The sequence below is a fragment of the Emys orbicularis genome, chromosome 6 (assembly GCF_028017835.1).
Source record: "Emys orbicularis isolate rEmyOrb1 chromosome 6, rEmyOrb1.hap1, whole genome shotgun sequence".
NCBI lineage: Eukaryota > Metazoa > Chordata > Testudines > Emydidae > Emys > Emys orbicularis.
This window is the reverse complement of record NC_088688.1, coordinates 119,004,141-119,030,435: the sequence shown is the minus strand read 5'-3', so window position 1 is coordinate 119,030,435 and position 26,295 is coordinate 119,004,141. Positions and strand designations below refer to the sequence as shown.

The 26,295-nt window shown below is 44.0% G+C and overlaps 1 protein-coding gene across 1 annotated transcript in view; it reads left to right on the top strand.

Moving 5' to 3' along the window:
- Nucleotides 1-11,771: 11,771 nt before the first annotated feature.
- LOC135879892 (atrial natriuretic peptide receptor 2-like) overlaps nucleotides 11,772-26,295 on the top strand; it is a 37,872-nt gene continuing 23,348 nt past the window's right edge. Inside the window, exons 1-7 of the mRNA XM_065405923.1 lie at nucleotides 11,772-11,825; nucleotides 12,873-12,969; nucleotides 15,972-16,104; nucleotides 18,653-18,776; nucleotides 21,180-21,284; nucleotides 21,951-22,053; nucleotides 23,595-23,740. Coding sequence (XP_065261995.1) covers nucleotides 11,772-11,825; nucleotides 12,873-12,969; nucleotides 15,972-16,104; nucleotides 18,653-18,776; nucleotides 21,180-21,284; nucleotides 21,951-22,053; nucleotides 23,595-23,740 — 762 coding nt within the window. The remainder of the gene's footprint in view (nucleotides 11,826-12,872; nucleotides 12,970-15,971; nucleotides 16,105-18,652; nucleotides 18,777-21,179; nucleotides 21,285-21,950; nucleotides 22,054-23,594; nucleotides 23,741-26,295) is intronic.

Sequence of the window (26,295 nt, the reverse complement as noted above, 5' to 3'; positions counted from 1 at the left end):
ATCCCTTCAATTACGTTGTAAGTTCACAATGCACATCTCTGAGACCACCCCAAAAGGCCTCCAGCAAAACCTGGAAAGATCAGACTGGACATGTCTGACATTTCTAAGGTAAAACACAAGCAGAAAGAAACAATGCCTTTCCTCTCATCATAAAGAAACAAAAATAGGCACACACTCAAAAGGGCCTGATTCGCCACTCCCTTTCGCAGATTTGAGGCCTGTGTAACCCCACTGACTCCAATGCATTTGATGACTGTAATAAAACTGATGAAACTAATGGGAGATTGAGGCCAATAATTTTCAAAAGTCCTTTGCAGGTCACCTTTAAGAGAATTAACCAACAAATGCAATTGCAAAATTCACTTAAATGTTCCTGAAAACTTTCGGCTTCATTCTACGGTTTCTCTGTTTTCTCTTCCATGGGAGTTCTGCACAAGGAGTTGCAGAATCAAGTCCTTAATGATTTGGCCTGGGGAATTCAAAGAAACCTAATGGAATTAGATGCTCAGCTCTCATTGAATTGCCGGAGCTATTTGGATACCTAATTCCCTTAGGCTCCTTTGAAAATCCCAGTCTTATGATGTGCCAAATTGCCATTGAATCCAAGCACTGTATGGACCAATCATGCAAGGCTCTGAGGGTGGCCAGGGAGGTGCTGAGTGCCCTTAGCCCGAAGTGAAATCCTTCTGAAGATAAGCTTTGAGAGAAATGTAGTATTGTGGCCTCACAGGGAAAGTCTATGTAATATCCAGTTGAAAGCATGCAATCAGTGATCTGCAATGACTGTGCCCCATGCCAAATCACCCATATCATTTGCCTACTCCAAGTTCACTCAAAAGCATTTAGAGCAGCGGTTCTCAGACTTCATTGCACTGTGACTCCCATCTGACAACAAAAATTACTACACGATCCCAGGAGCGGGGACCAAAGCCTGAGCCCGCCCAAGCCTGGGCCAAAGCTGAAGCCCATGGCAGGGGGCCTGTTACCTGAGCCCCGGGCAGTGGGACTCAGGCTTCGGCTTCAGCCCCAGGCCCCAACAAGTCTAACGCTAGCCCTGGCAACCCTATTAAAACAGGGTCGCGACCTAAGTTCCCTGTAAGCTGCGCGGCCATGCAGCAGCCTATTTAGCGCCATGCAGGCATCCCTCGGTCCCCACCTAGCCCAGCCGCCAACCTGCTGTTTGAGGGGTGCCCCTCCGCTGGCCTCAACTCAGTCAGCCTGCAGCCCAGACCTGCCGCAGTCGGGGTGCCATGGCCCGGGCCGGCCCCAGGCACGACCGGGGCAGCGTGGCGTGGCCTGACTCCAGAGCGGCCTGGACCAAACCACGGCCGGGACGGCACAGCCCGGCCCGGACCCGGGTGCAGCCGGAGTGGTCCGGACAGCCCTCTCCTGGCCCAGACCTGCTGGGGGCCGAGGGAGGGGTGCCTATCCTGCAGTCCCAGCCCTAGAGCTCCCGCGGCGGGGAGAGGCGCCTCTCACCCCCAGCCCAGGTGCTGCTGCAGGGAGAGAGAGCTGAGGGAGTCCTCTCTCCCCGCCGTAGCCCCGGAGCACCCTCCTGCACCCCAAACCCCTCATCCCCGGCCCCACCCCAGAGCCTGCACCCCCAGCCGGAGCCCTCACCCCCTGCACCAAGCCCTCTGCCCCAGCCCTGAGCAGGGCGGGCGGAACCACTAGACGACCTAGGCGGTCGCCTAGGGCACCAGGATTTGGGGGGCGGCATTTTGGGTCCCTCGGCAGCATTTCGGCAGCGACGCTTAGCGGCAGCAGGATCTTCAGCCACCCCAGTCTTCAGCGGCATTTCGGCGGCAGGATTTTCGGCTGCCCCGGTCTTCGGCGGCATTTCAGTGGCAGCTTCTCCTGGAACCGCCCCTCTCCTGTCCTCTTCCATCCTTGGCACCGCCTGGGGCGGCAAAAAAGCTGGCTCCAGTCCTGGCCCTGAGCCCCCTCCCACACTCCGAACCCCTCGGCCACATGAATTTTGTTATGTGCACCACATCACCTCCATATTGGTGCACGTAACGTAATTCATTCCGCCCATGGGTGGGAAAAAGTTGAGGGAACATTGGTCATGACCCACTTTGGGGGTCTGTAGATTCCTCTGTGCTAACCCCAAATGCTTTTGTTTTGCTTGTAACCTTTAAGCTGGACCTCAAGAAAGTTATTCTTGATAATTAATCCTTGTAAATGTTTTTTTTTAATCTAGCAATAGCCTAAGTTTCCAGATATATTTTCTTTCTTTTTGTTTTTAATAAAATTTACCTTTTTTAAGAACTGGATTGGGTTTTTGTGTCCTAAGAGGTTTGTGCACATGTTGTTTAATTAGCTGGTGGCAACAGCTGATTTCCTTTGTTTTTGTTTCTCAGCTCTTCCCCGGTGTGTGTGTATGAAAGGGCTTGAGGGTACCCCACAGGAAGGAATTCCCAAGTGCGCCTTCCTCGGTTCTCAAAGGGGTTTTGCACTTGGGTGGTGGCAGCATCTACCCATCCAAGGTCAGAGAAAAGCTGCAACCTTGGGAGTTTAATACAAGCCTGGACTGGCCAGTATTAATTTTTAGAATCTTTGCGGGCCCCCACCTTCTGCACTCAAAGTGCCAGAGTGGGGAATCAGTCTTAACACTCACTATGTGATTTTCCTACAATTTACCAAAACAAACGATCTGCCTTAGTTATGAGATACTGTTTAGATGTATTTCACATATAGACTCTGTGAATGGATTGGGATTTCCAGAGCCCAGTGTGACTCTTCTGTTCATGTTTAATCATTTAGGCAGTTATTGCTAGTACAGAAAGACCCAGAAGGAATGTTAATTGTTTAACATCGAGTCTTTTCAGAGATCTGGGTTCCAATTTTTAATTCAAATGATTGTTGATTTTTCTATTGGGAATTTTTCATATGCTATACAATTCCAGAAACAGCCGCTGAATCAATGATTAGCTGTTACACATTTGATCCTAGATGCTACTCTTAAATCAGGGATTTGGATAAGCAGGTGGATTAAAAATCAACACTGGATTATTACTAGAATGTACCACAGCCACTGAGGATTTTCAGAAGCCTCACTCTGCTCCCTTTGAAGTCAAAGGTAAAGCGCTCATTGGCCTCAATGGGAGCTGAAAGTCCTCAGCAGCTCATCTTAGTATAGGGCCCTCTGTGAGTATTCACCTACTTTTCTGCCTCAGTCTTTGCAGCACCAACACCATGGTGCAGACACATCTTAAACCAGATTAGTAAGAACAATGCCCCTTTCCCCTTTGCATGTCACCTCATGCCTTCTGCCACACTGCCACCCCTGATTATGAGCAGTCTTGCTATCTATTAGCCTCCCACGGAGCCCGGGTGTAGGCTGTCAGTATTCTCAGTCAGATTAGCTTAACGGTTACCATCACTCCAACTACCAACATCTAAAGATCCCCAAAATAACAAAAATCACAGCTATTTCCTGTTAAACCATGAAAATCCTGCAATCCATTCCTTCCATGCCAGCGATTAATCTGGTAATCCCTACACAGGCAGAGAATTTCATGTGTGTTCCCTACAGAAGAAGTTTCTTCCTAAGGACATTCCTTCTTCCTACTCAGCATCTCAGACTATAAATTAATATTCAGGGTTTGGTTGGTTTTTTTCTAATTGTTTTAGTGAGTTAAATACTGTGTCAAAGGAATAGATAGACCATCCTGGAGACTAAAGTCCTCTACTGTAGTATCAAGACCAACTTCCACACAATGCCTCACTAATATGAGAAATCAGCCATAACAGTGAGAGAGTAGTTCAGTATCCTTGGCAAATTCAGTACATGGCTAAGACAAGTACAAATTCAGTACAAAGATGCCAGATAGTACCAGCTGTGGTCACAGTTTTGTGATGTAGGTGAGGAAATAGATTTAGGTCACACATTTATTTTATGTTGTGACCTGATTCCCAGGGGAGCCAGCTGAGGTCACTCAGTTAGGGTGAACTGCAAAGAATGGGGCAGACAAATCCCCAAAGCTGGTGGATATTCCAATACTTAGGGCTTGGCTACACTTGCAGGTTAGAGCGCATTAAAGCAGCACCGGGCACCCTAACTCCCGATGTATCCACACTGGCAAGGCACTTAGAGCGCCTGGACTCTGCGGCTGGAGCGCTCCTGGGAATCCACCTCCACGAGAAGCATAAAGCTTGCTGCACCCCAGCTGAAACACCCGGGCATCAATGTGAATGAGGTGTTGCATTACTCCTCTGTGATTGGCCTCTGGAAACGTCCCATAATCCCTTGAAGTCAGGTGGCCACTCTGGTCATTGTTTTGAACTCGGCTGCAGGCACGCGGATATCCCCTTTCAAAGCTCTGTTTCTGACAGCTGGCTGCTTATCTGCTCCGAGACAAAGCAAACCATTAGTGTGGAATGTTGCTGTTGTGGGGGGGGGGGGTTGGGAGGAAGGGGGTTTGCTGCTGTCTGAACTTACAAGACAGCGTGCTGACACACTCTCAGCACCCCAAAACACACTGTCTCTCCCCCCCCCATACAAAACACACTCCCTGTCACACTCCACTCCCCCCATTTGAAAAGCACGCTGCAGCCACTTGAACGCTGGGATAACTACCACAGTGCACTGCTCTTTGTAGCGTTGCAAGAGCTGCTAATGCGGCCACGCCAGTGCGCTTCCAGCTGACAGTATAAACACTCGGCAGCGTTTTCCCTGCTGCGGTCTCCGAAGACGGGTTTATCTCCCAGCGCTCTACATCTGCAAGTGTAGCCATGTCCTTAGATTTACCAAGCCAGCACAAAACAGCTTCTTTATTACCTCACTGGTTACAACACAGTTCCCTTAAAGTAACCCAGCCTCAGGCCTCCACCCAGATACCTAAGTCAGGTATGATGAAGATTACTGAAAATTATATTCACCATATAAAAAAGTTCTACCAATCCCAAAGGATTGGATGCATTATCTCCCAGGTTAATAAATATTCCAGATCTTACGTAAATATACACTTACAGCCAATTCTTATTAGCTAAACTAAAATTTATTTAAAAAGAAAGAGAGAGTATGGTTAAAAGATCAATATACACATAGACATGAGTTCAATTCTTGAGGTTCAGATTCATAGCAGAGATGGTGAGATTTGTAGCTGCAGGGAGTTCTTTTAGAATTTAGTCCATAGGTTATAGTCCAATGTCCAATATCATTTCAGGGCGTTCCAGTTTAGGACTGGGATCTCAGGCTTTATGGCTTAAGCTTCCTCTGTATGAAGCCTCAAGCAAATCTGAGATGACAGGATCAGGACCCAAAGATGACAGGCCAGAGTCCCTCAGCTTACAATGGGCAATCAGGGTGACTTTGAAGTAAGTCCATCAGCAGTAATTAGCTACACAAATTAACATAAGGCAATTGCCTGTTTTTCCACCATTGGCAGGTGATTGGCTATACGTTTCAAAGAGAGATGAATACAGCGATATCCCGTGTTTACAGTTCATTTAAATGCTAGGATGTTCTTTTGATCTCTGAATTAACAGAATACAGCATAGATAGGGACTGTTGGTTACATTGTTGACCACCACCCATATATATGTAAATACACAAAACCACAAACATTATCTCCCCATATGCTTTAAGGGTTGAATTTGAGTCATTCATCCTGCAGGACGCTTAACCCTTTCGGGTCATGCGTCACATATGTACAGGAGCAAAGAGCTGTCAGACTGAAATACCCTCCAGCCACCACCACCTAGGACTGAATTTGATCTACCAAACAGGAGATGAAGAGGAAGAATAGTCTGGTGGTTAAGACACTTGGGTGGGTTTTGGAAGATCTGGGCTCCATTTGTGACTCTGCCACAGACACCCTGTGGGATCTTGTTCTCCTACCCTTTAGTTTGTCTTGTATATTTAGAACTGTAAGCTTTTCAGGGCTGGGACTCTCTTACCATATATTGTACGGTGCCTAGCACAATGGGGCACTAATCTGAGTTAGGACTAGCTCTGCCACTGGATTTATGGGTGACCTTGGGCAAGTTGTTTCACCTCTCTGTGTCTCTGTTCTCCATCTGTAAAATGGGGATAATGATACTTACCTTCTTTGTGAAGCATTTTGAGATCAATGCCAAAAAAAGTGCTGGATCAGAGCTAGATATTATTATTGTTATTGTTAATTGTTGGCGTAGCATACCAATGCAGGTGAAAGTCTGAATCGTTCTGAAGTCTATAACTACACATTATATTTATGTACATGATATCCTGGGTGCCAGTACTGTATATTTACCTTCTTTGCTTTGTTTTGCTTAGTTCAGGTTTTCCACAATCTTGAATTTCCTTATTTATCTCTTCACAAGCCCTTATTTTGAGCTGTCATGTTGGCTTACTGCCTGTCAGCTTTATTCCTTTGTGTAAAACATGTACTATTTGCAAGCCTGATTAAGTACTCAGTTCCTTCTGCTACAGTTGAGTTAAACTGTCATCAAACATTAATCAACTAAAACCAAGATTTCAGATCTCTTGGAACAACTGGGAGTCTTTGTGGGTTTGTTTTTATTTCTAATTCTAAAGCGATGGTTGCTTCTTTCCTTTGAGCTTCCCCAGGGCAACCCTCCACCCCCATACACACACATTTGAGAGAGAGAAATAAATAAGCTGCAAGTTTAAGTGTTCAAAGCCCAAATCCACACAAGCACCTAGGCGTTGCGGATTTAGGATGGAGTATCCCAATGCCTAACCTTTAGGCACCCAGCCAAATCCACAAAGCCTGAGTTAGATGCCCAGGATCCCTATACAATGCATGAAGAGAGATAAGGGCAAAGAATGGGAGCTGGGTGGGGAGCGGTCTAAGCCTAGCCAAAAGCAGAGGTTGAGGAGAAGGGTGTCCCCTAGACCTTGCCCCCTCAGAGAGTTAGGCATCTGAGTCCAGGTGGCAGGGTAGCACCTATCTCTGGTTGGGATCCACAGCTGGGAATGCTCTTCTGGAGTCAGACTGTTTCTTGCATGAATGGTGGCAGCTACGCCTAACTCTGCACAAAATAAATAAGAGGGTGTGGGGGAGAGGTAGTGACAAATGCCTCCTTCTCCCTCATAACTTTCGCCTAGTGGTTAGGTCACTCACCGGCAGGGCTGCCCAGAGGGGGGGCAAGTGGGGCAATTTGCCCCAGGCCCCACAGGGGCCCCCACGAGAGTTTTCGGCGGGTCTTCAGTGGCAGGTCCTTCAGTGCCGCCGAACACACCTGGCGCGAGTGAAGGACCCGCTGCTGAAGATCCGGAGCTTCTTCCGCTCCGGGTCTTCAGCGGCAATTCGGCGGCGGGTCCTTCACTCGCTCCAGGACCTGCCGCTGAAGTGCCCCGAAGACCCGGAGCAGAAGGACCCCCGCCGCGAAGACCCCAGGCCCCCTGAATCCTCTGGGCGGCCCTGCTCACCAGTGATGTGGGAAACCCCAGTTCATTTCCCTCCTCTACCTAAAGAGAACAGATTTCAGCATGAGTTTTCCACCTCTCAGCTGAGTGCCCGAACCACTGCTCTGGGATAGTCTGATATAGGCCTCTTGCAGTCTCGTGTGTTGAAGCTGTTCCACTGTCTATAAATACTGAAATAATAGGGAGTGCGGCAGAGAGAGTGAGCATGTCTTTGTAGTCCAGTGGTTTGGGCACTCACCTGAGAGGTGGAAAACCCATATTCAGATTCCTTCTCCCTGTAAGGAAGAGGGAGGAATTCTCAGGGTTTCCCACATTCATGGTGAGTGTGCTAATGGTCGGGCTAAAGGTTATAAGGGAGGGCAGCTGCTGCTGCTGCTTTGTGTGGAGTTAGGCATGTTTTGAGAACGCCGGCCAGTCAGGCCCTGCAGGTGAGATAGATGGGGTAGTGCGTTCCTCAAAGCAGGTGAAGATAGTCACTGGGGCTTAGGACTGAGACAGAGGCCTTGACTGAGGTGTTGTGTGCATGCCCGGCAATGGAAATATAGACACTGAGAGGACCTTTATGGCAAAATTTAGGTGCCTCCAGAGTGAGATGGCAACTGAACAGGTGTTTGGATGATCTCAGTGGCACCTAAATTTTGGACTTAAAAGTGGGGATTAAAGTCCTCTCATGGATCTGGGCCCAACAGTGCTTTTATGAGGTTCATGAGCATGGCTGTGATCCCCCAGTGCTCTTGGTACCTAATCCTGTGAGATGTTCAGCACCTCCTGCAGGCTGAGATGAGAGAGCCTGGCTGGTAGGCAGCCTGGGCTCAGCTGCTGGGGGGAGGGAGTGGGGCCCCAGCTCGCTCTGACCCTGTCCCTGCAGCAGGACCCAGATTGGGGGTGGCCCGCTGCCGCCCCAGTTGCCAGGGACAGGGGTGAGCGAGCCAGAGTCCCCTCTCCCCATCCCCAGCATGTTTCTGGCTCTCTCGGCCCCTGTCCCTGGCAGCTGGGGCAGCAGCAGGCTGCCTCCGCCCAGGCCCTGCTCCCCACAGCCACGCCCAGGCAGGGAGTCGGCCACCACTGCCTCCCAGCCAGGCTCTCTCAGGCAGATGTGGCTCTGTCCTGCTCCCTGCCAGGGAAAGCAGCCAATTTAGCCAAAAGTGTGTGGGGGGAGACACAGGGATAGAAGGTAGAACCCTTTCCCTCCCCGCCCCCGGCAGGCCAATCGGGGGGGGGGGCACTTGACCCCCCATGTCCCTCCCCCAGGATCAAGACCCGATTCATCCACTTAATATGCAATTTACCCCAATCTATTAAGTCTTTAAAATATGTATCTGCCAAGAAACATGTAAGAAATCTAATCACATTTGTGAATCTAGCTGTCACTATTATTTGTGTTTCAACCACATCTAGAGGTCCCAGCCCAGAATACCATTCTGCCAGGCATTGCCCATAGTGAGAGAAGGTCCTTGACCAGAGCAATCTGCAATCTAAATCGACAGGACAGATAAAGGGTGGGAGGGGAAATAGAAGCTGGATTGACTTGCACAAGGCCAGTGGCTGAGCCAGGAATAGTGTTCCGGGGCACAAATTTCAAAAGCACTAAGTGATTTAGGACCCTCAACCCCTTTTTCCAAAGGAACTTAGGCACCTAGGACCCTAAATCCCATTGCCTTTCAATGAGACAGGCATCTAAATCTCTGGAAAATGGACTGCAGGCTCCTAAATCACTTAGGTGACAAAAATGTTACCTTAGGTCTCCTAATACCAGTCCAGTGCCCTATGCGCTGGACCACACTGTCTCTCTCCAATGGATGTTGTACAACCCCTAAACACAGCCTTGCAGTACCCACAGCAATCCAGCTGATGCATGGCACGTATCACTTGCCTGCAGCTGAAGTTCTAATCATTCCATTTGCGATAGCATTTGAAGCAGCAGGAAGCTCTAATCTATACCCAAGTAAAACTGTACTTTTCTGTGTGCTGTTGTTCTGGTCTAAAGCCACTAGGCGGGAGTAACAGAACAAGCCAAACACTATGAATTACCCTTTCTTTTACATGTGACTGCAACACTGCAAGCTGCAGACTAAATGACAATATCTGTAGAATTATAAATATTCCAAAATTTGAATCTACCGGTATATTTCAACTAAATCCTCTAAAATAAATCTTCTAAGGAAGCACAATGTGTATGTTAAAATACATCACAAACTTCCTTCAGCAATATTTATAACCCTTTTTGGTTTTTTTGCAAACATGTATGCATGTTGCTTTGGTCACAAGAATATTCAGAGTCTCATGAATACTGATGTGAATGTGTCCACACAAAGATTTACACGGGACTTACTCAAACATCAATCTTGAAATCTCTTTAATTACCTTCTGTTTGATTCTAAAAGTTAGCCATCTGTAGCTTTGCGGACTCATCCCTGTGGCGCCTCCTGCTGGTCATCTCGGGAATTAGCTCTCCAGCCTCCAGAGCACCCTCTGCAGACCGGTGTCCCACTTGTCGCTGGCCCCGTGTCCCTCCCAGGACCCTGGTGCCCTGTTGTCTGGGGTGTTGCTCCCTGGCAGTACCCCCCCCACACAGTTCTGGGTCTCCCCCTCCCAGGGGAACTGCCACCCACTATCCCCACTTCACTTCAGTCTTGGCTACTGCCCAGTCTCCATCTAGCCCCCGTTCACTGCGGCAGACTGCAGTATCAGCCACTCATCACAGGCAAAGGGGTTCGGACCTGCTGCCTCTGCCTACCCATGGGCTGCCCCCTGCAACCCAGTACCTAATAGGCCTTACCAGGCCTGCAGCCTGGGGCTTTCCTAGGCCGGTGCTCCCCGGCTCCCTTGGCCTGTCCCCAGCCCTGCTCCCCTCCAGGTACCTAGTTAAGCTCCCTGCAGCCAGGCCCTTCTCTCTCTGAACGCAGAGAGAGAGTGACTGGGCTCCTGGCTCACTGCCTCTTAGAGGGGACAGCTGGGCCTGATTGGGGCATGGCCCAGCTGCAGCCACTTCCCCAATCAGCCCAGCTTTTAGAGCTGCAGCCCTCTCCAGGGCTGTTTTCAAGCCCTTCAGGGCAGGAGCGGGTGACCACCCCGTTACACCATCCAATTAGGAAACTGAAGCAGTGCCATGTGATCTAAGTGACCAGCTGCGCACCACAAATAATGAATAGTTAATACCCAAAGACATAGCAAGCAGTTTGCAAACAACCCATAGACATAAATATGTCAGCATAGAGGTCAGCTGGTGTGAATCAGTGTAATTCCTTTGAAGTCACTATAAGTTTCTTTTTCCATTGAATCATTCAGAGGCCCTTTAAAGGGACCAATCTGAATGACTACATTACAGTATTGTAGTGACTGGTGTCACTATATGAAGTCAATGGTTCTCTGCTGATTCACACCAGCAGAAGAGCAGGCTCTGCTAATGATAATCAAACAGCTTTGAGTGACAAATGACTTAAACAAGTTAATAAAAATCAGTCTCTTTACAGATAATTTACAACCACACTGGATAAACACACTGGATAAACAACCCTACTATATACAAGTCTCTCTATTTTTTTTAAAGATAAATAGAACTATGTGTGAAGTATGTTGTTGAGATTTCTCTCAAGGCCCTTTTTTCTTTTCACCGTCAAGTATGAATTTGAATTCTGAGATTGCCCACACAAACTTTCTCTTAAGAATTTCCAACACGTAGATGACCACATTTCATTCTGAGCTATTGGGCTTGCAATCAGAATTTAAAGTGAAACACAGAATGAAACTGAGTGCAGCAGAAGTGAGCTTTAATATAGCCCTAGTCCTACCAAACCAATAGATAGCATACTGCATGTGCAGAGGCAGTGTGTTAGCAATCAAACACAAGTTATCGGGCTGAATGCAGGGGTAACTGGGTGGAATTCTATGACTGGGGTTATGCAGGAGGTCAGACTAGATCAGATTGGTCCCTTCTGTGCTTAGAATCATCTATGAATCCATCTTACCCCAGACCCAGCTTGTATTTTTCTGCAACTGTCTTATCTGCCGTCCAGGGAAATTTCCCAACAAGGAACAGAGAAGACCTGAGGGTCAGAAGCAACATGGGCGAGGGTCTAAAGTCCTCACACTCCTGTGCCTTCCGGGTGCTGAGGGGAGGGAAAACCCTTCCCTCAGCGCCTGGGCATTTGGAGGGGAGCTGCTCTGTGGCTGAGATGACAATCTGCTGCCTCCTCACAGGTGCTTTGCTAGGGATAGGGGGGAGATTCCCACTCCACAAAGGGAAGGGGAAAGGAGGGAAGACAAATAACTGCAGCAGCTAGAGCAGTGATAAACCCCTGGCTGGCTGGAAACCTGTAGGGAGGGAAGAACCCAGCGGAGCTGCAACAGCAGCAGCCCTGAAGCTAACTGGGCTTGATGCCTATTTGGGACCATGGGAGCTGCCAAACCACCTGCCCCTGGGCTCCGAAGCCTCCTCAGTTTACTGGTAGGTAAACTGCATAGATCCTGCTCCTATATAGTGCATAGTCAAGAAATTAATAATATTTTATTGCAGTGGTTGCTATTAATACTTCTTAATTACGGATTGTTCCTAATATATTCTATTTCACTAATATAGATAGAAATAATTGGTTCTACTCTCTTCCACTCCTATGCAGAAGACTAATGGCAGAATCTATTAGAAGAAAATATTCTATTCTGCTAATAGATAGGAAAATAATTAGGAGAATATGTTGCATTCTATTCTACTAAATGTATGGAACAATAATTAGAGAATACATTTGAAGACTATATTCTATTCTATTTACTGTTTTACTAATATGCAGAATATAATAGAATACCTGAGAAGAATATATCATATTGTATTTTATTCTATTCTTCCAATATATAGAATAGCAGAATACATTAGAAGAACATGTTCTATCATATTCTTTTACTAATACCAAGAAAAACCACAGACTATATTACTCTATTCTATTCTAGTATATAAAGTGAAATATATCTCATAATATATCCTGCTGTTTTTCTGCTATATACTTTGAGTCCCATCAGTTCTGATTAATATATTCTACTTTTATTAATAGAACATAGTATGCATTAATAAAATACTACTAAGAAAAAATAGATTCTAAAAAATATTCAGTATAACTTTTATATGTTATAAAACCTGTTTATATTTATTTTCTTAAGGGTATTTTATATACAAATTATTTAAAATTAAAAAGAAAAGGAAGAGAAGATTTGGCTGGAGTGTGACATTTAAAAAGCACACACGCTGAGCTCTGTTTAAACCCAAAGCACAACTGGATTAGCTGAGTTTCTCTTATTGTTTTAGAAATAATTTCGGGGGTGGGGAGGGGGGGCATGTGGGAATATAATGAACCTGTAATCTAGTTTCTGAGCATTTAGAATGTTCCTGGCTGTGATCTTTGTTCCAGAAAGTTGGAGAGACTTTTTATATTAAGAGAACAGATTTTGTAGACAAAAATTCCTCTGTTTTATGGGATTATTTGGTATGTTTTTTCCATGGCAGGTGATATTAGTGGACGGGTGGCACGACCTGGATAACAGCGACTATGATTGCTGGCCCCTGGAAAAACCAGATGAGTATAACATGCTGGACTGTGGAGGTGAGTGGGTCCCACAGTTGCTCAGGGAAGATCATCTCTGCCTGCTAGGAAAATGGATGAGAACGTGAAAATTTAAGTAATCAGAATAATTCCTAATACATCTCAGGTCTCAAACCTAGTGGAAAATATTTCAGTCAGCAGCAACGTCTCTTTCCAGATGAATTAAGTCAAGGAAAGTGGCCAGCACACATACACTTCAGAATAAATATTTGTCTGGAGCATAACTGTTCCAAAGGGAACATAATTAGGATGATTTAAAAAGAAGGAAATCATTGTCTTCAAGCAAGGAATTTTGTTTGACATTAGAAAAAACTAAAGCAGCCTAAACAAAACAAAGCAAACAAACAGCCCTGCATTGCAGCCAGATTGTATTCAGTACTTGGTTCAATTATACCGTGCCAGTTCCAGATTGGATGGGATTAATTTAAACACTAAACCAAAAAGTGGAGCCTCTCCATATGTATTTTCATGCTTTGATTTCCCCGCCCCCAACTTCTATTCAATAGAAACAAATAACGAATCTCAGATCTTTATACACCTACGTATAATACTTTGAAAGATGAGTTTCTAGTGCAAAAGAATCAGAAATGTAAAGGCTACTTGTTTGATATTTGAAACTCAAAGTGTTTTTTTTAAAGAGTTTAGGAGTAATCAGAAATAAGAAGCTAAATAATTAATGCAAATAAACAGTTATATAAATGCTGGAAAAGGTTAGGATGAAATGCAACAACTTTTGACGTACTGCTGCAAAGAGAAATAACAGGACCCAATCCTACAAGCTATAAACTGGTAAAACTCCCACTGAAGTCTGTGTACAGACTGTAGGCTCAGGCTCAGAATGTAACATAATAGTGTTAACATTGCCTCAAAGTTCAGATTAAATGGTGAAGTTCAAAGAATATTGACTATAAACTGGACATTCTCTACCCTGGCATATTTAGCATCTCTGTTATCCACGATTAAAACAGCTTCTTTGCTAATGCAATTGACTTTCTTGAAACAAAGTTACCAGTGAACCAAAATGCAAAATGAATGCAATAGGAAACAAAGAGAAGGAAGGGGAGGGGAGGGTTGCTAGAGTTTTGTTTTCCCCAACCCTGATGAATAATGCGATTACACTAATATGTGCCCTTTGTAACCAATTTTAGAATGATCTTTAAGCTTTGTACAGTTTATGTAAAATACCTTTACCAGCTCCTATATCAGGGGTTCTCAAACTGGGGGTCGGGACCCCTCAGGGGGTCACGAGGTTATTGTGGGGGGGTCGCGAGCTGTCAGCCTCCACCCCAAACCCAGCTTTGCATCCAGCATTTATAATGGTGTTAAATATATATATATATATATATATTTACATTTATAAGGGGGGTTGCACTCAGAGGCTTGTTGTGTTAAAGGGCTCACCGTACAAAAGTTTGAGAACCACTGTCTAGACGCAGATGAAAACTGAGCTAGAGACACATATTATGGCTCTTATTAAACACTAGTTCTTTGGTGTGCATATGTATCTATGTGTGAATAGAATTAAATAAAGGGATTTGCTGCTGTTGTGAATCCTTTTCAAGGAAAAAAAGCCTTTTGCTCTAAGAAATTTATTTTGACCTCTCACCTAGCTGCCATGAAATACTCTCAACCTAAACAATTATTTTACCTTTTAATAATTTGTGAAAATCTGGCTAGAATAATATATAAAGTGAGCTTTCTTTTGTCTCTTCTATTATATTCATTATTAATGATTTGTTATGATTGTTCCTCTAATGCTGTTGACCCAAAAGGATTGTTTCTTTTATAGTTAACCCTTTTATATCTGAAAAGGGAACTATATGCAGAAACAAATCGTTTAGATCACCAAGCGGTATGCAAGTGAAGAATATTGTGATAAAGGAAAACTCCAGTGTAATAAGTTCTAATCACATCTAATTATAAGGAAAAGGAAATCACTACAGAATAGTAACCCTTACTCACATGAGTAGTCCTGTTTAAGAAGATTACTTGCTTAAGTAAGGACTATTCATGTGAGTAAGGGTTTTCAGGAATTGGCTCTGTGTGTACTAATGATTCCTACTACTTTGTTCAGTAATATACCCTCTGAGAAAGAAGGGCTGTATTTATGGCTTGACAGAGCCAAGAGATTAATAAAACTGGGATTTTTCAGCTTGGAAAAGAGACTAAGGGGAGATAGGATAGAGGTCTATAAAATCATGACTGGTGTGGAGAAAGTAAATAAGGAAGTGTTATTTACTCCTTCTCATAACACAAGAACTAGGGGTCACCAAATGAAACTAAAGGGCAGCAGGTTTAAAACAAACAAAAGAAAGTATTTTTTCACACAACACACAGTCAGCCTGTGGAATTGATTGCCAGAGGATGTTGTGATGGCCAAGACTATAACAGGGTTCAAAAAAGAACTAGATAAATTCATGAAGGATAGGTCCATCAATGGCTATCAGCCAGGATGGGCAGGGATGGTTTCTCTAGCCTCTGTTTGCCAGAAGCTGGGAATGGGCGACAGGGGATGGGCACCTGGCATTGGCCACTGTCGGAAGACAGGATACTGGGCTCGATGGATCTTTGATCTGACCCAGTATGGCCGTTCTTATGTTCTTAACTGTTACTAGCAGGAAAACAGTGTAAATCAGGAATAACTGCACTGAAGTCAACTGAGTTACACTGGAGTGAAATCGATACAAGTCAGAAGAGGATCAGGCCCACCTGAGCAAAGTGAGTAGGGTTTGGTCCTAAGTTTCCAAGTGCTCTGATTAGTTAGCTTGCACACTGTAGGGGAATAAAATCTAAAAACACTTCTTCTCCAATAGATGTTATTTTGGAACTACCTGTATACTATACATGGGGAAGTCCTTTGGCCAGCAGTAATGACAGGAAGAATATTTGTGAAAACATTTACATTTCAATTGGATTTCTGCTCCAGAACTATTTGTCCAGTTGCACATAGTTGTAGTAGGTTAAACCAAACATGTTGACCCATAACTGTGTGTTATTTCTAGGTCTTGAGATGGCCTGGGTCCAGAGACCTCCAGAAAAGGCTGTGAGTGGGGAGTTCTTCAATGTAACGTATGCAGTCTTTGCTTCAGATCACTTTTACCACTATGCTGTGCAAAACGGAATCCTTTCTCACAGGTACCACCTCCTGGTGCAGGCTTGTGTGTAGACAAGGTGTCAATGGATTAAGCTCCTGGGAATGGGTAGGCCACTGGTGTACTGAGACCACTGCCGATCTTGTTGACCAATATTGTCTCATTGTTTACTTGTACTCCCCCTTTGTGCTCTCTGTGTCCATCTGTTGTTTCTTGTCTTGTATTTATATTGTAAGTTCTCTGGAGCAGGGACTACCTTTTTGTTCTGTATTTGTACAGTGCCTATCACAATGGGGGTTGGTCCATGACTGGGGCTCAAACATACTATGGTATTACAAATAATAATTTGTTTTAATAATAATAATCACTGCTGCTGAACAATTGGGTGGTGCACATGCTATTATAGTTGTTATTCATCTTTCCCATCCTCAACCCAGCCTGCTTGTTTCATCCCACTGTTATGTCTTACCTTTTACATTCTGAGATCACTGCGGCCGGGATATGTTTATTCAGTGTCTAGCACACTGGGACCCAACTTGGTTGTGGCCTGTAGGTCTCAATAGGAATAATAATACTACTACTAATGTTTAATGTACAACACACACATTAACTACAGTATGGCCTGTGACTGTTGAAGTCAATGACAAATTTCTGATTGACTTCAATGAGGCCAGAATTTTCCTACTGTAGCTATATCAGCACACTTACAGAGACTTCTACAAATGTAACGGTGTATAATAAGGCAAAATAGGGGGATTAACATGATGCCATTGTAATGACAAGTGTAAAAGCTGAGCAGCTTGTGACATAGGATCACTGAGATGCATATTTAGGCCCCAGTCATGTACTGTGATCCATGCAGAGCAACATAGGATTGGGGCCTTAACCTCATGTCACCGTTTTCTGTGTTGTTTTTATGTATTTGGTGGGTTAAAAAAGATGGTAAATGAAAAAAATCAGATTACACAGAAAATGTTCCAGTGCCCTCCTACGTGTTCATTTTTACAAGATTCAATTTGTGAGAGTAGTTCTTCAGAGAGAATTTTTTTTTACATGTTCTTTAATATTTAAAGCTGATATTCAAGATTGTTGGGAAGGAGGAATTTTGACAGTATAGGTGGCTTTAATCATGAAGTTGTATTTCGTTCATTTGGGTACTGAGGGATTTTGGACAAACTTTAGTAATGATCCGTAATAGTAATGTTAAAACTTTTTTTACATTTTCCCAAAAATATTTATAGCTATAATGTCATAGCAGTAAATTATAGCATTGTGATGACATAGCCATAAAATAAAATTTCTCCAATAGCTGGAAGTAGGATTATTGCTACAGTCTTTCCAATGGGACTTGTGCTCATAAATGATTGAGGAACGCTTGAAAATCTCACTCTGAATGCATTAATAATACACACAGGTATCAAACACTCAAAGACAGGACCCTTAGGACCCAGTTCAACAAGATGCTTAAGTATGTGCCTCTCTTTAAGAAGGGACGTAAATCCCATTAGCATCAATGGGATGCTGCCTTGCTTAAACTACCTGATCCCAAGGCCATTGGAGTGGACAGGAATCATTCTATCGACTTCCTGGGGCTTTGGATTGGGCCCAAAATGAGGCAAGTACTTAAGCGCTTCACTGAATGGAGATCTTAGAGTTTAGGAGTAAAATGTTAAAAAGTGCCCAAGGACCAGATTTTCAAAGGTATTTAGGTGCCTGAAGATGCAGATAGGTGGCTAGTGGGATTTTCAAAAATGCTAAGCAGGTCAGGTGCCTAACTCCAAATTAGGAGCAAGAAGAAGTCAATGTGAGTTAGGTGCCTCTCCTGCTTCAGCACTTCTATGAATCCTACTAGCCCCCTAACTGCATCTTTAGGTGCCTAAACCCCTTTCTAAATCTGCCCTTAAGACACTCTTGAAAAATTTACCCTAGGTGAACCTTAACTCTGTTCCCTTAAAATGTATTCTCCTTTTATAACACTACAAATTACTTGTCAGTTAATACAATTTGCAATAGGATAAAAACTGTTGTTTTTTTCATAGAGCTTTGAATCCAGTAACAGTACACTAGATAAAGTCTTTAGATTTTAAGTCTCAGTCATATCTACAAAGTAAGCCACACTTGAAAAAAAATCAGTTACTTTGTTTATAAGTAAAGAATGTTTACAATGGAATGTCCTGAAGTTCAGAGAGACAATCACTCATTTGAGATGGTGCAGAGACTGTAAGTAGAGATGGACATCATCAGAAGTGGCATGAGGATCTGAGTCAGGGGTTGTGTGGCCAAGATTCCCCATCTGGTGGTGTTGTCAGGGTGGAGGGCCAGGTTGAGGAGTTGGCAGCTGCCGGAGGATTGACAGCTGCCAGACCTTTTCTGCCTGGGACCAGATGGTGCCCCAGTTGATAGCAGAGATCCATCGCTGTGGGGCTATTTCCACACACAGCAAAACAATTTAAAGAAATAGCAGTGTGTCTCCTGCTGTGTATATCTGTGCAGTGTAAAGAACAGGACTTCATTACATGCCTGTTAAAAAAATTTTAGGAATGAGAAATGAATATAAAATCCTCTCTTTGTATTTAAAAAAAAATGGTTAGCAATGCTGCGGCAGCCAAGAAGTTCTGTGAAGAACAAGAGTGCCCTTCCAACTGGAAAGATGCAAATGGAGAGAACTGCTGTGTCCATCACGCCAACATCCACTCCTGCCCTTTGGCCTTCATGGTTAGTACAATGGGTGGGTCTGTTCTGCATGCTAGATGAGACACTTTAATAGCCAGGTCAACATAATGAAAAATGAGGGCCTAAAATTAGGCCCCAAAGTCCATATTAGGGCCTGATCCAAAGTTCATTAAAGCAAACAGAAGGACTGCCATTGATTTCAGCAGGCTTTGGAGCAGGCTGCTAGAGACTGAAACAGCCTGATTTTCAGAAGTTCTGAACATCCAGCAGTTTCCATTAAAGTCAATGGGAGTTGCTCAGTGACTTGCAGGGTTGGACCCTATATGAACTGGTTTTATCATATTTCATCAAGGTAGAAAAGCATTCAAAGGCCAGACAATAAGCTCCTGATGGCTGACTTTGCACTGCGAGAAGAATCTATCCATTTCTTCTGGACTCTGTTAGGGCACTTGTACTCAAACATACTGGGTGAAATCCTGGCTCACGGAAGTCAAGGCAGGTGTTTGTGCTAAATTGCAGAGGGGGACAGTCTGTTCCTCTTCACTTTGTGTACTTACCATATTTAAAATGGTGGCTCCAGAATGACGTGTTAGAACAGTTTAGTCTATTTGTATTTACGGAGGGACAGATAGTACCCATAGGACCAGAAAGGAGAGGAAGTTCTGCGAGATTCCACTCATTACCTTTTAAATGTATTTAAAGAGAGAAGGCTTCACAGGGGAAATCATAGAATCATAGAAGGGACCTCAGGAGGTCATCTAGTCCAACCCCCTGCTCAAAGCAGGACCAATTCCCAACTAAATCATCCCAGCCAGGGCTTTGTCAAGCCTGACCTTAAAAACCTCTAAGGAAGGAGATTCCACCACCTCCCTAGGCAACCCATTCCAGTGCACGTGTCTAGCCCATAAATCATGTTCATCTCACCCAGCTGCACCAAGGCCCCTGTGCCTCCACAGCAGCTGTGGCCCTGCTCCTTGCCAGCACAGCTCTATTGGAGCCACTCTGTTAGGGATTCCCCAGCTGACCTCAGAACTTCCCCTTGAAGGAAGGGGGCTACAGAAATATCATCCAGCCTGTGGCGGTGTAATTTTTTGGCTGGAATCTCCACTGGCGCTGCACAGCACGATATGCATCCTGTCAGCATGCCCAGTCCTCCCTCAGTCTGCCACTGGCTGCCACCTCCCTCAGGATCACTCCCGTGTCCACACACCACCCTCTGTGGGAAGAGAGAGGGTGCATTGTTGTGGAGTTGTTCTACCCCCAAATCCTTGTGGGGAGGGTGTGATCTGTGAGTGATTCTAGCACAAAGGCACCACCCAGCCTCTTGCTTTTAAAGTTTGAAATATTTTTGAGCTTTCCTGCTTAGACAAGGCAAGCATCTATAAAATAGCCCCCATAGAGCAAAACTGCTGTAGGAAAGTGGGCTTGTGCTACTGAATGGATAGTTACAAATAAAGCTCTTTCCATTAAGCAGGGGCTTTCAATACGGTGTCATCTTTTCAGGAAGAATCATAGAATCATAGAATATCAGGGTTGGAAGGGACCTCAGGAGGTCATCTAGTCCACCCCCCTGCTCAAAGCAGGACCAATCCCCAACTAAATCATCTCAGCCAGGTCTTTGTCAAGCCTGACCTTAAAAACCTCTAAGGAAGGAGATTCCACCACCTCCCTAGGTAACCCATTCCAATGCTTCACCACCCTCCTAGTGAAAAAGTTTTTCCTAATATCCAACCTAAACCTCCCGCACTGCAACTTGAGACCATTACTCCTGGTTTTACGTCAGCTAGCATGAGCAATCCATTTCTTTTTTGCATACTGTATTTTAAAGTGCATGAACAGAAATGCTTGAATACATATCTGAAATTTAGCAAGAAGGATTAAGCCATTTAAAAACCCATGATCCTCAGACAGCCATTATAATTCTCAATGGCTGCAGCTGCTGGGAAATTAAAGTTGATACAATCTTAATGAGAAATGCTCTGGAAATAGGAACTTTCATGAAAGAAACACCATATCCCATAGTTGTCACCAAAAAAAAGTAGAGCTACAGTCAATCTACCATGTAGAGAATAAAAAATTGTGGACAAAATTCTACTTTTAGTGAAGTAAATACAGAATAACTCCATTAACTTCAATAAAGTTACTCCAGATTTAGGTGCCTAAATGAGATGAGGACAGAAAATGGCTCATGGACTTTGAGTGAGTGAAAATTTTGTGGAATTTTAAACTGGACTATCAATCCGTGTGCTCCTTTCCATTTGTTTGTGTTTTATTTTAGCACACAATGGTGTCATTTATGATTGAGCATTGTCATAATGAATAATACGTTGCTAGTTATTGGAATAAAGCACAAGGCCCCCAAAGAGTACTAAATTTAAGAGTATTAAGGTCTGGAATTTTCCTTGTTTTATTATCTATTGATATGACTGCTCTTTTTTGGTAAAGGGGAAAGGTGGAATATGTGGCCCGTGGATTCCAGATGATGGCCAGATATTTACTCACACTTTATCTACAGCTGGCAAAATGAGTCAGACAAACTGGACTGCCAAGGTATAGTACATTTACGGCATACAATGCTCTAGACCTTTTTACTAGCAGGCCAGATCCCGCAGTCCTTAGGTAGGAAATCCGCCCACTTATTTCATTTGGAGTTATATGCATATAAAGGCTGCAGGATAAAGTCCTGATACTGCGAGGTGCTGAGTGCTTTCAGCTTCCAACTGACTTTACTGGGAACTGAGTGCACCTAGCATCTTGTTTCCAGAGGACTGGATTCTACTTCTGCTTGTCTCACTTCCCTCACTTCATGGCAGCTCCGTGAGGGTTGCCAATATGTCTCAAAAACATTTATGGAAATAGCTGAGGCTATTTGGGCCCCAAAAGTCTTGGAAGAACATAGACTTTGCCTCTCCCAGAGGCTGACCTATTCAACAGAACTGCACATGCAGCAGTAGGGTTGGGTGGAGTTACAGACTCCCTCGTGGAGAGACAGAGGTCTTGAGTGGCCATTTAGCTTCCATTCTGGTAACAATATCTAATGAGGTTTGGAGACAATTGATCATGTTGCCACATGGGCTGATGAGAAGATGATGAGACCTCCATTGCCTGCAAATAGGAAGAAGGTGAAATAATAAATCTAGGAGAAAGGAGATTAGATTATTGGTGTTGAAAAAGTCCAGTGTATGAAATTTAAAGCAATGGCTGTTTGTTTGGCAGGTCATTTTGGTTCATGTGGGGGTGACCTCTCTCATCGCACACATCAGGGTTGGGAAAATGCAAGTTGCTCTGGAAGCCAAAACCACGGTGCTACCTGCAGTAGGTATGGTATGAAATAAAGACTTCTCGTATGTTAAACAGGAATTACACAGCTCTTCCAATTCTACTGATAGGCTAGAAGAACAAAAGCCCACATAGCCCCTTCACAAGTGAATGTATCCCATCAAATGTTTCTACAATTCTTTTTCAAACCACTTGAAATCTCTAAAGTTGTTCCAGCTTCTCGTTGCCTGTGTAGGACATGAGAACCCCGTAAAAGGCTGCACTTGGTCAAACAGCTGAAATCAAATACCAGAACCAGCAGCTTCAGGCACTACAAGGCTTGTTGGGATGTTATAGGGATGCAAAACTGTTCTACCACATGGTCTCTTTCCAGTATATGGACACTCGTCATCAGACAGGAAGCAGGCTAGCCTGAGGCATGACAGCTAACGTGCAAACACAAGTGATTCTTGAGCCTGGTGCTATTGTTCATATAAACCTCAGAAACACTGCCCAATGCAGTGCTCTTGTGTTAATTTTAATAAATATAATTGTTAGGCATTCAGAGACCTCTGTGATGGGCATAGTACTGGAATGCAGATTACAATGGAATAGAACTGAAGCAGGCAGAATTATTACCAATTGTTTTCCAAAATATTTTGGTAGTTAGGAGATCTGTGCTTTTGCTCATCTCAGTGGCACTAAGTCTTCTCTTGCTTGAGAATCTGAGGTACAGCATTCTAGTAGTGAAGATCCGTGGGTGAAATACAGGCCCCATTAGAATTAATGGGAGTTTTGCCATTGACTTTCACTCTAAAGTATCTAAAGAAATTCCCACTGGGATTATGTTTTAGTAAATGAAATGAGAAAACAGTGATTATTTAATGAAGTTACCGTTTGCCATTGACCTTATTGCCTATAAAACCAAACAGACAGCTCTTTGAACATCTCAGCTGTAAAGATCATGTCTTTCAGGGATACTTTTCAACTTTGTGATCATTTGCTGATGTTGGGCTGGTGTTGAAACTTCCATTTAAATTACATTACATCTGATATTGGTTCTAATTTTCATGAGCTTTCGTTTGAAACACCTCCTAGCATGGGTTGGTTTGTTCATTTTGCCTGAAGTTATTCATACTACTGAATACCAGTCCTGCTGATTGAAAGGAAAGGGGGCAAAGATGGCTTTCTGTTCTCCTGACCCCTGGGTCTCCCAAGGGCTGGGCTGAGTATACAGAGTAAGGGACAGTCCCTGTTTTCAAGAGCATACAGTCTAAACAGGCAAGACAGGCGACGAGAAATAAACAGACAAAAGGTAACAACCAAGCAACACATCTGCAACAACATGTCAAAAGCACTGATGTCCACACTTAGTCTAAGGTCAGTGTATTTTAAGGGTCCTTAGATTACATTTAAAATCCACAGCTTTCAACTGCAGGACAAAGATCCTAGAATCCCTCAAAACCTGTTCTTCCAGATATTCTGTGGCCACTCCCGGGGATCCCCAGCTCAGGAGCCCTATGTATTTGTTACTGACTTGAGTCCTAAGAGTGGATAGAGCTATTTTCAAGCATTTTGCTCTCTACATCCCTTTTTGCCCAGTCTGTGGAGATGGTGTTTGTGAAGAAGATGAAAGCTGTTCCACGTGTCCAGCTGACTGTGGGGAATGCCCACTGACAGCTGATGCCAGGATAGCAATTGCCTTACCAATATGTTTAGTCTGTGCCGGCTTCATTCTGACAATAGTGGTAAGTGTCAAATGAAATCTCCTTTCTCTTCTTTTATTTCCATCCTGGTGTCTCCATTATTTTATTGTTTACAACGCAACTCTTTACAAGCATCAGAACAGGTTCTCTGCTACACACACAATCCCCCGGGTAGATCCAAGGGGGAAGAAGAGAAATGGGAGGGAAAGTTGCTTCTTGATTCTGGGGCCCATTCTACACCAGCCCCCCGGGTATAGTTTAGAGCAGCCCCACGTTGCTGGAGAATGGCTCACAAGGGGCTGACAGCTAGGATTACACCTTCTCTGTAATGATCCTGGCGTGTCTGACTGTGCATCCTAACACCAGCTGGAACCTCTCCTCAACTTAGGAGATCCGGTCAGTTTCCAATCCTTGGGTTTTGTTTAGTAGTAGTAGTTCATTATTATAACAGACTCACTGGGGGGAATACAGAAAGGGGTGTGTGTGTATACAAGGATAGATCGATATAAGGAAAATGCTTTGTGATCCTTTGGGATGAAAAGTGCTGGATAAATATAAGATGATATATCATTTTTACTTATTCTTTTACTATATTTCTGCAGAATAGGCCCTTCTATTTTTTGCCTTCCTATAGATTCCTCTGTATCTGAAGGAACATAAATTAATTTCTGAACGTTATGGAAAGCTGTTGCCAGGGAAATATTTTCAGATGTATAGTCATGGTATTGATTGTGTGCATTATGGATAACTTGCTTGGTTTTAACCTATAAACCTATAAGTGCATTGGCTCTTTGTTATGGCAGGGATCACTTCCCTCCTCATGTCACACTGCTGTGGCTGAGACATCTGGAGCGCTCAATCTAACACCCCCTGGTTGATTGCAAGGGAATGAAGGCAGGATGCTCTTGCTCAGGGGAAGAAAGATGATCGTACGGCTAAGGCACTGGGTTGGGATTCAGTTCCTCGTCCTATCATATACTTCCTATGCGAACTTGGGCAAGTCACAATCTCTGTGTGCCTCAGTTCCCAACTTGTAAAATAGGGATAATAGGTACCTACTTCACAGAGCTCTTGTGAGAATAAATCTAAAGTCACAGCCCTGGGAGACACTTAGATACTACCATGCTGAAGGCCATATAATTAGATAAAACTGTGGAATTAGCTTCCTGCTTCAGATTGCCACAGCCCAGATCTGTTACCTTTCAGGTTACAATGCAAGACCTCTTTGTTCTTGGCAGCTTTTTCTAGGGGTAAGAGAGAAATTGCTGGGAAGAGCATTGAGAGACTCTAGATGGGAACTGGAGAGTTGTGACTACTTTTCTGAAGGGCATTTTCATGGAAGGAAATTCTTGTTCCGTGTAAATGTGTCCAGAGTCTCTGGTGGGCACCGGAATATTTTACATTCTAAGAGAAAACACGCCAATGTAATGAATTAATTAAATCATAGAAAAGTATCAGTTATACAGCTGTTAAGCCTCTTTACATGTTTCAGTATCAAATGTATTAACATAACGTAGACTCGATCCTGCATGCCTTCCTTATCCACTCTTATCACAGTGAGAGGGTCAGTATGTGGACTACAGCATTGGACCCTTGAACTATTGCAACTAGATGAGCAACTTGAGGTTTCCTAAGCCCATTACAGTGGGCCAGTTCTCTTGGTGGTACAAATAGGCACTGCTCAGGTCCAACAGAAGGATCTGACCCCATACGTTGATTCAATGTCGGTTTGTTACTCAAACATTTTTATTGAGGATCTTCCAACATAATACACATCAGACCACTTCACCTTCCATTTCCCACTTCTTTGCAAGACAGGCTGGAGTTCAATCAAGCCCCTACAACCAGATTTCAGTGGATAACTTTAAAGTCATCATACGAGTTAGGGAAACAGTTAGCCCCCTTCTCACTTATGCATATATTAGCTGTGAGTCCTCCAGAATAAACCTAATTTACCTATTGTCTCAGATATTCTTTGTTTTGCAGGGACTCTGTTGTTTTTCCTCTTATGCTGGAGTGCATGCTAAGTATCATCTACCTAGCTTCTGTAGGTAGATGCTACTCAGCATTCTCTGCTGCTTGTTGCTTAGTCAATGTATAAACTTGTTTTTACAAACAGAGCTGAAAAGGTCACTTGTATCCAGTTTTCAGTATACAGCAAGAGCACAATGCTCCAATGCTCCTCTCTCTCATATGATCTGATCCAGCCCCCATTAAAGTCAATGAAAGGATTCCATTTAATTCAGTGGGTATTGAATCAGTCCCATCATCTTTGTTTGATTATGGTCCTTGCACACTAAAATACATCTCCTTTTCCTGAAAGCACAGGCCGATTGAAATCAGGGGAAAGACTGCCATTGATTTTCTGGGCCTGGAATCAGGCCGAAAGCTCTCCCCAAATTCTGCCACCACTTCCCAAGATGTCACAAGAACTCTTGTGTAAATTGGGTTTTTGTTACTTGTCATCCATCCAATGCGTGCTGTTGAAGGTAATATTAGATAGATGGCAAAATGCTGACCATCTAATATTTGTGTTTAAATTGTCTTCTGTTTATCATAGCTAACCTGCAACTCTGATCTACAGACAAGTATGTGCT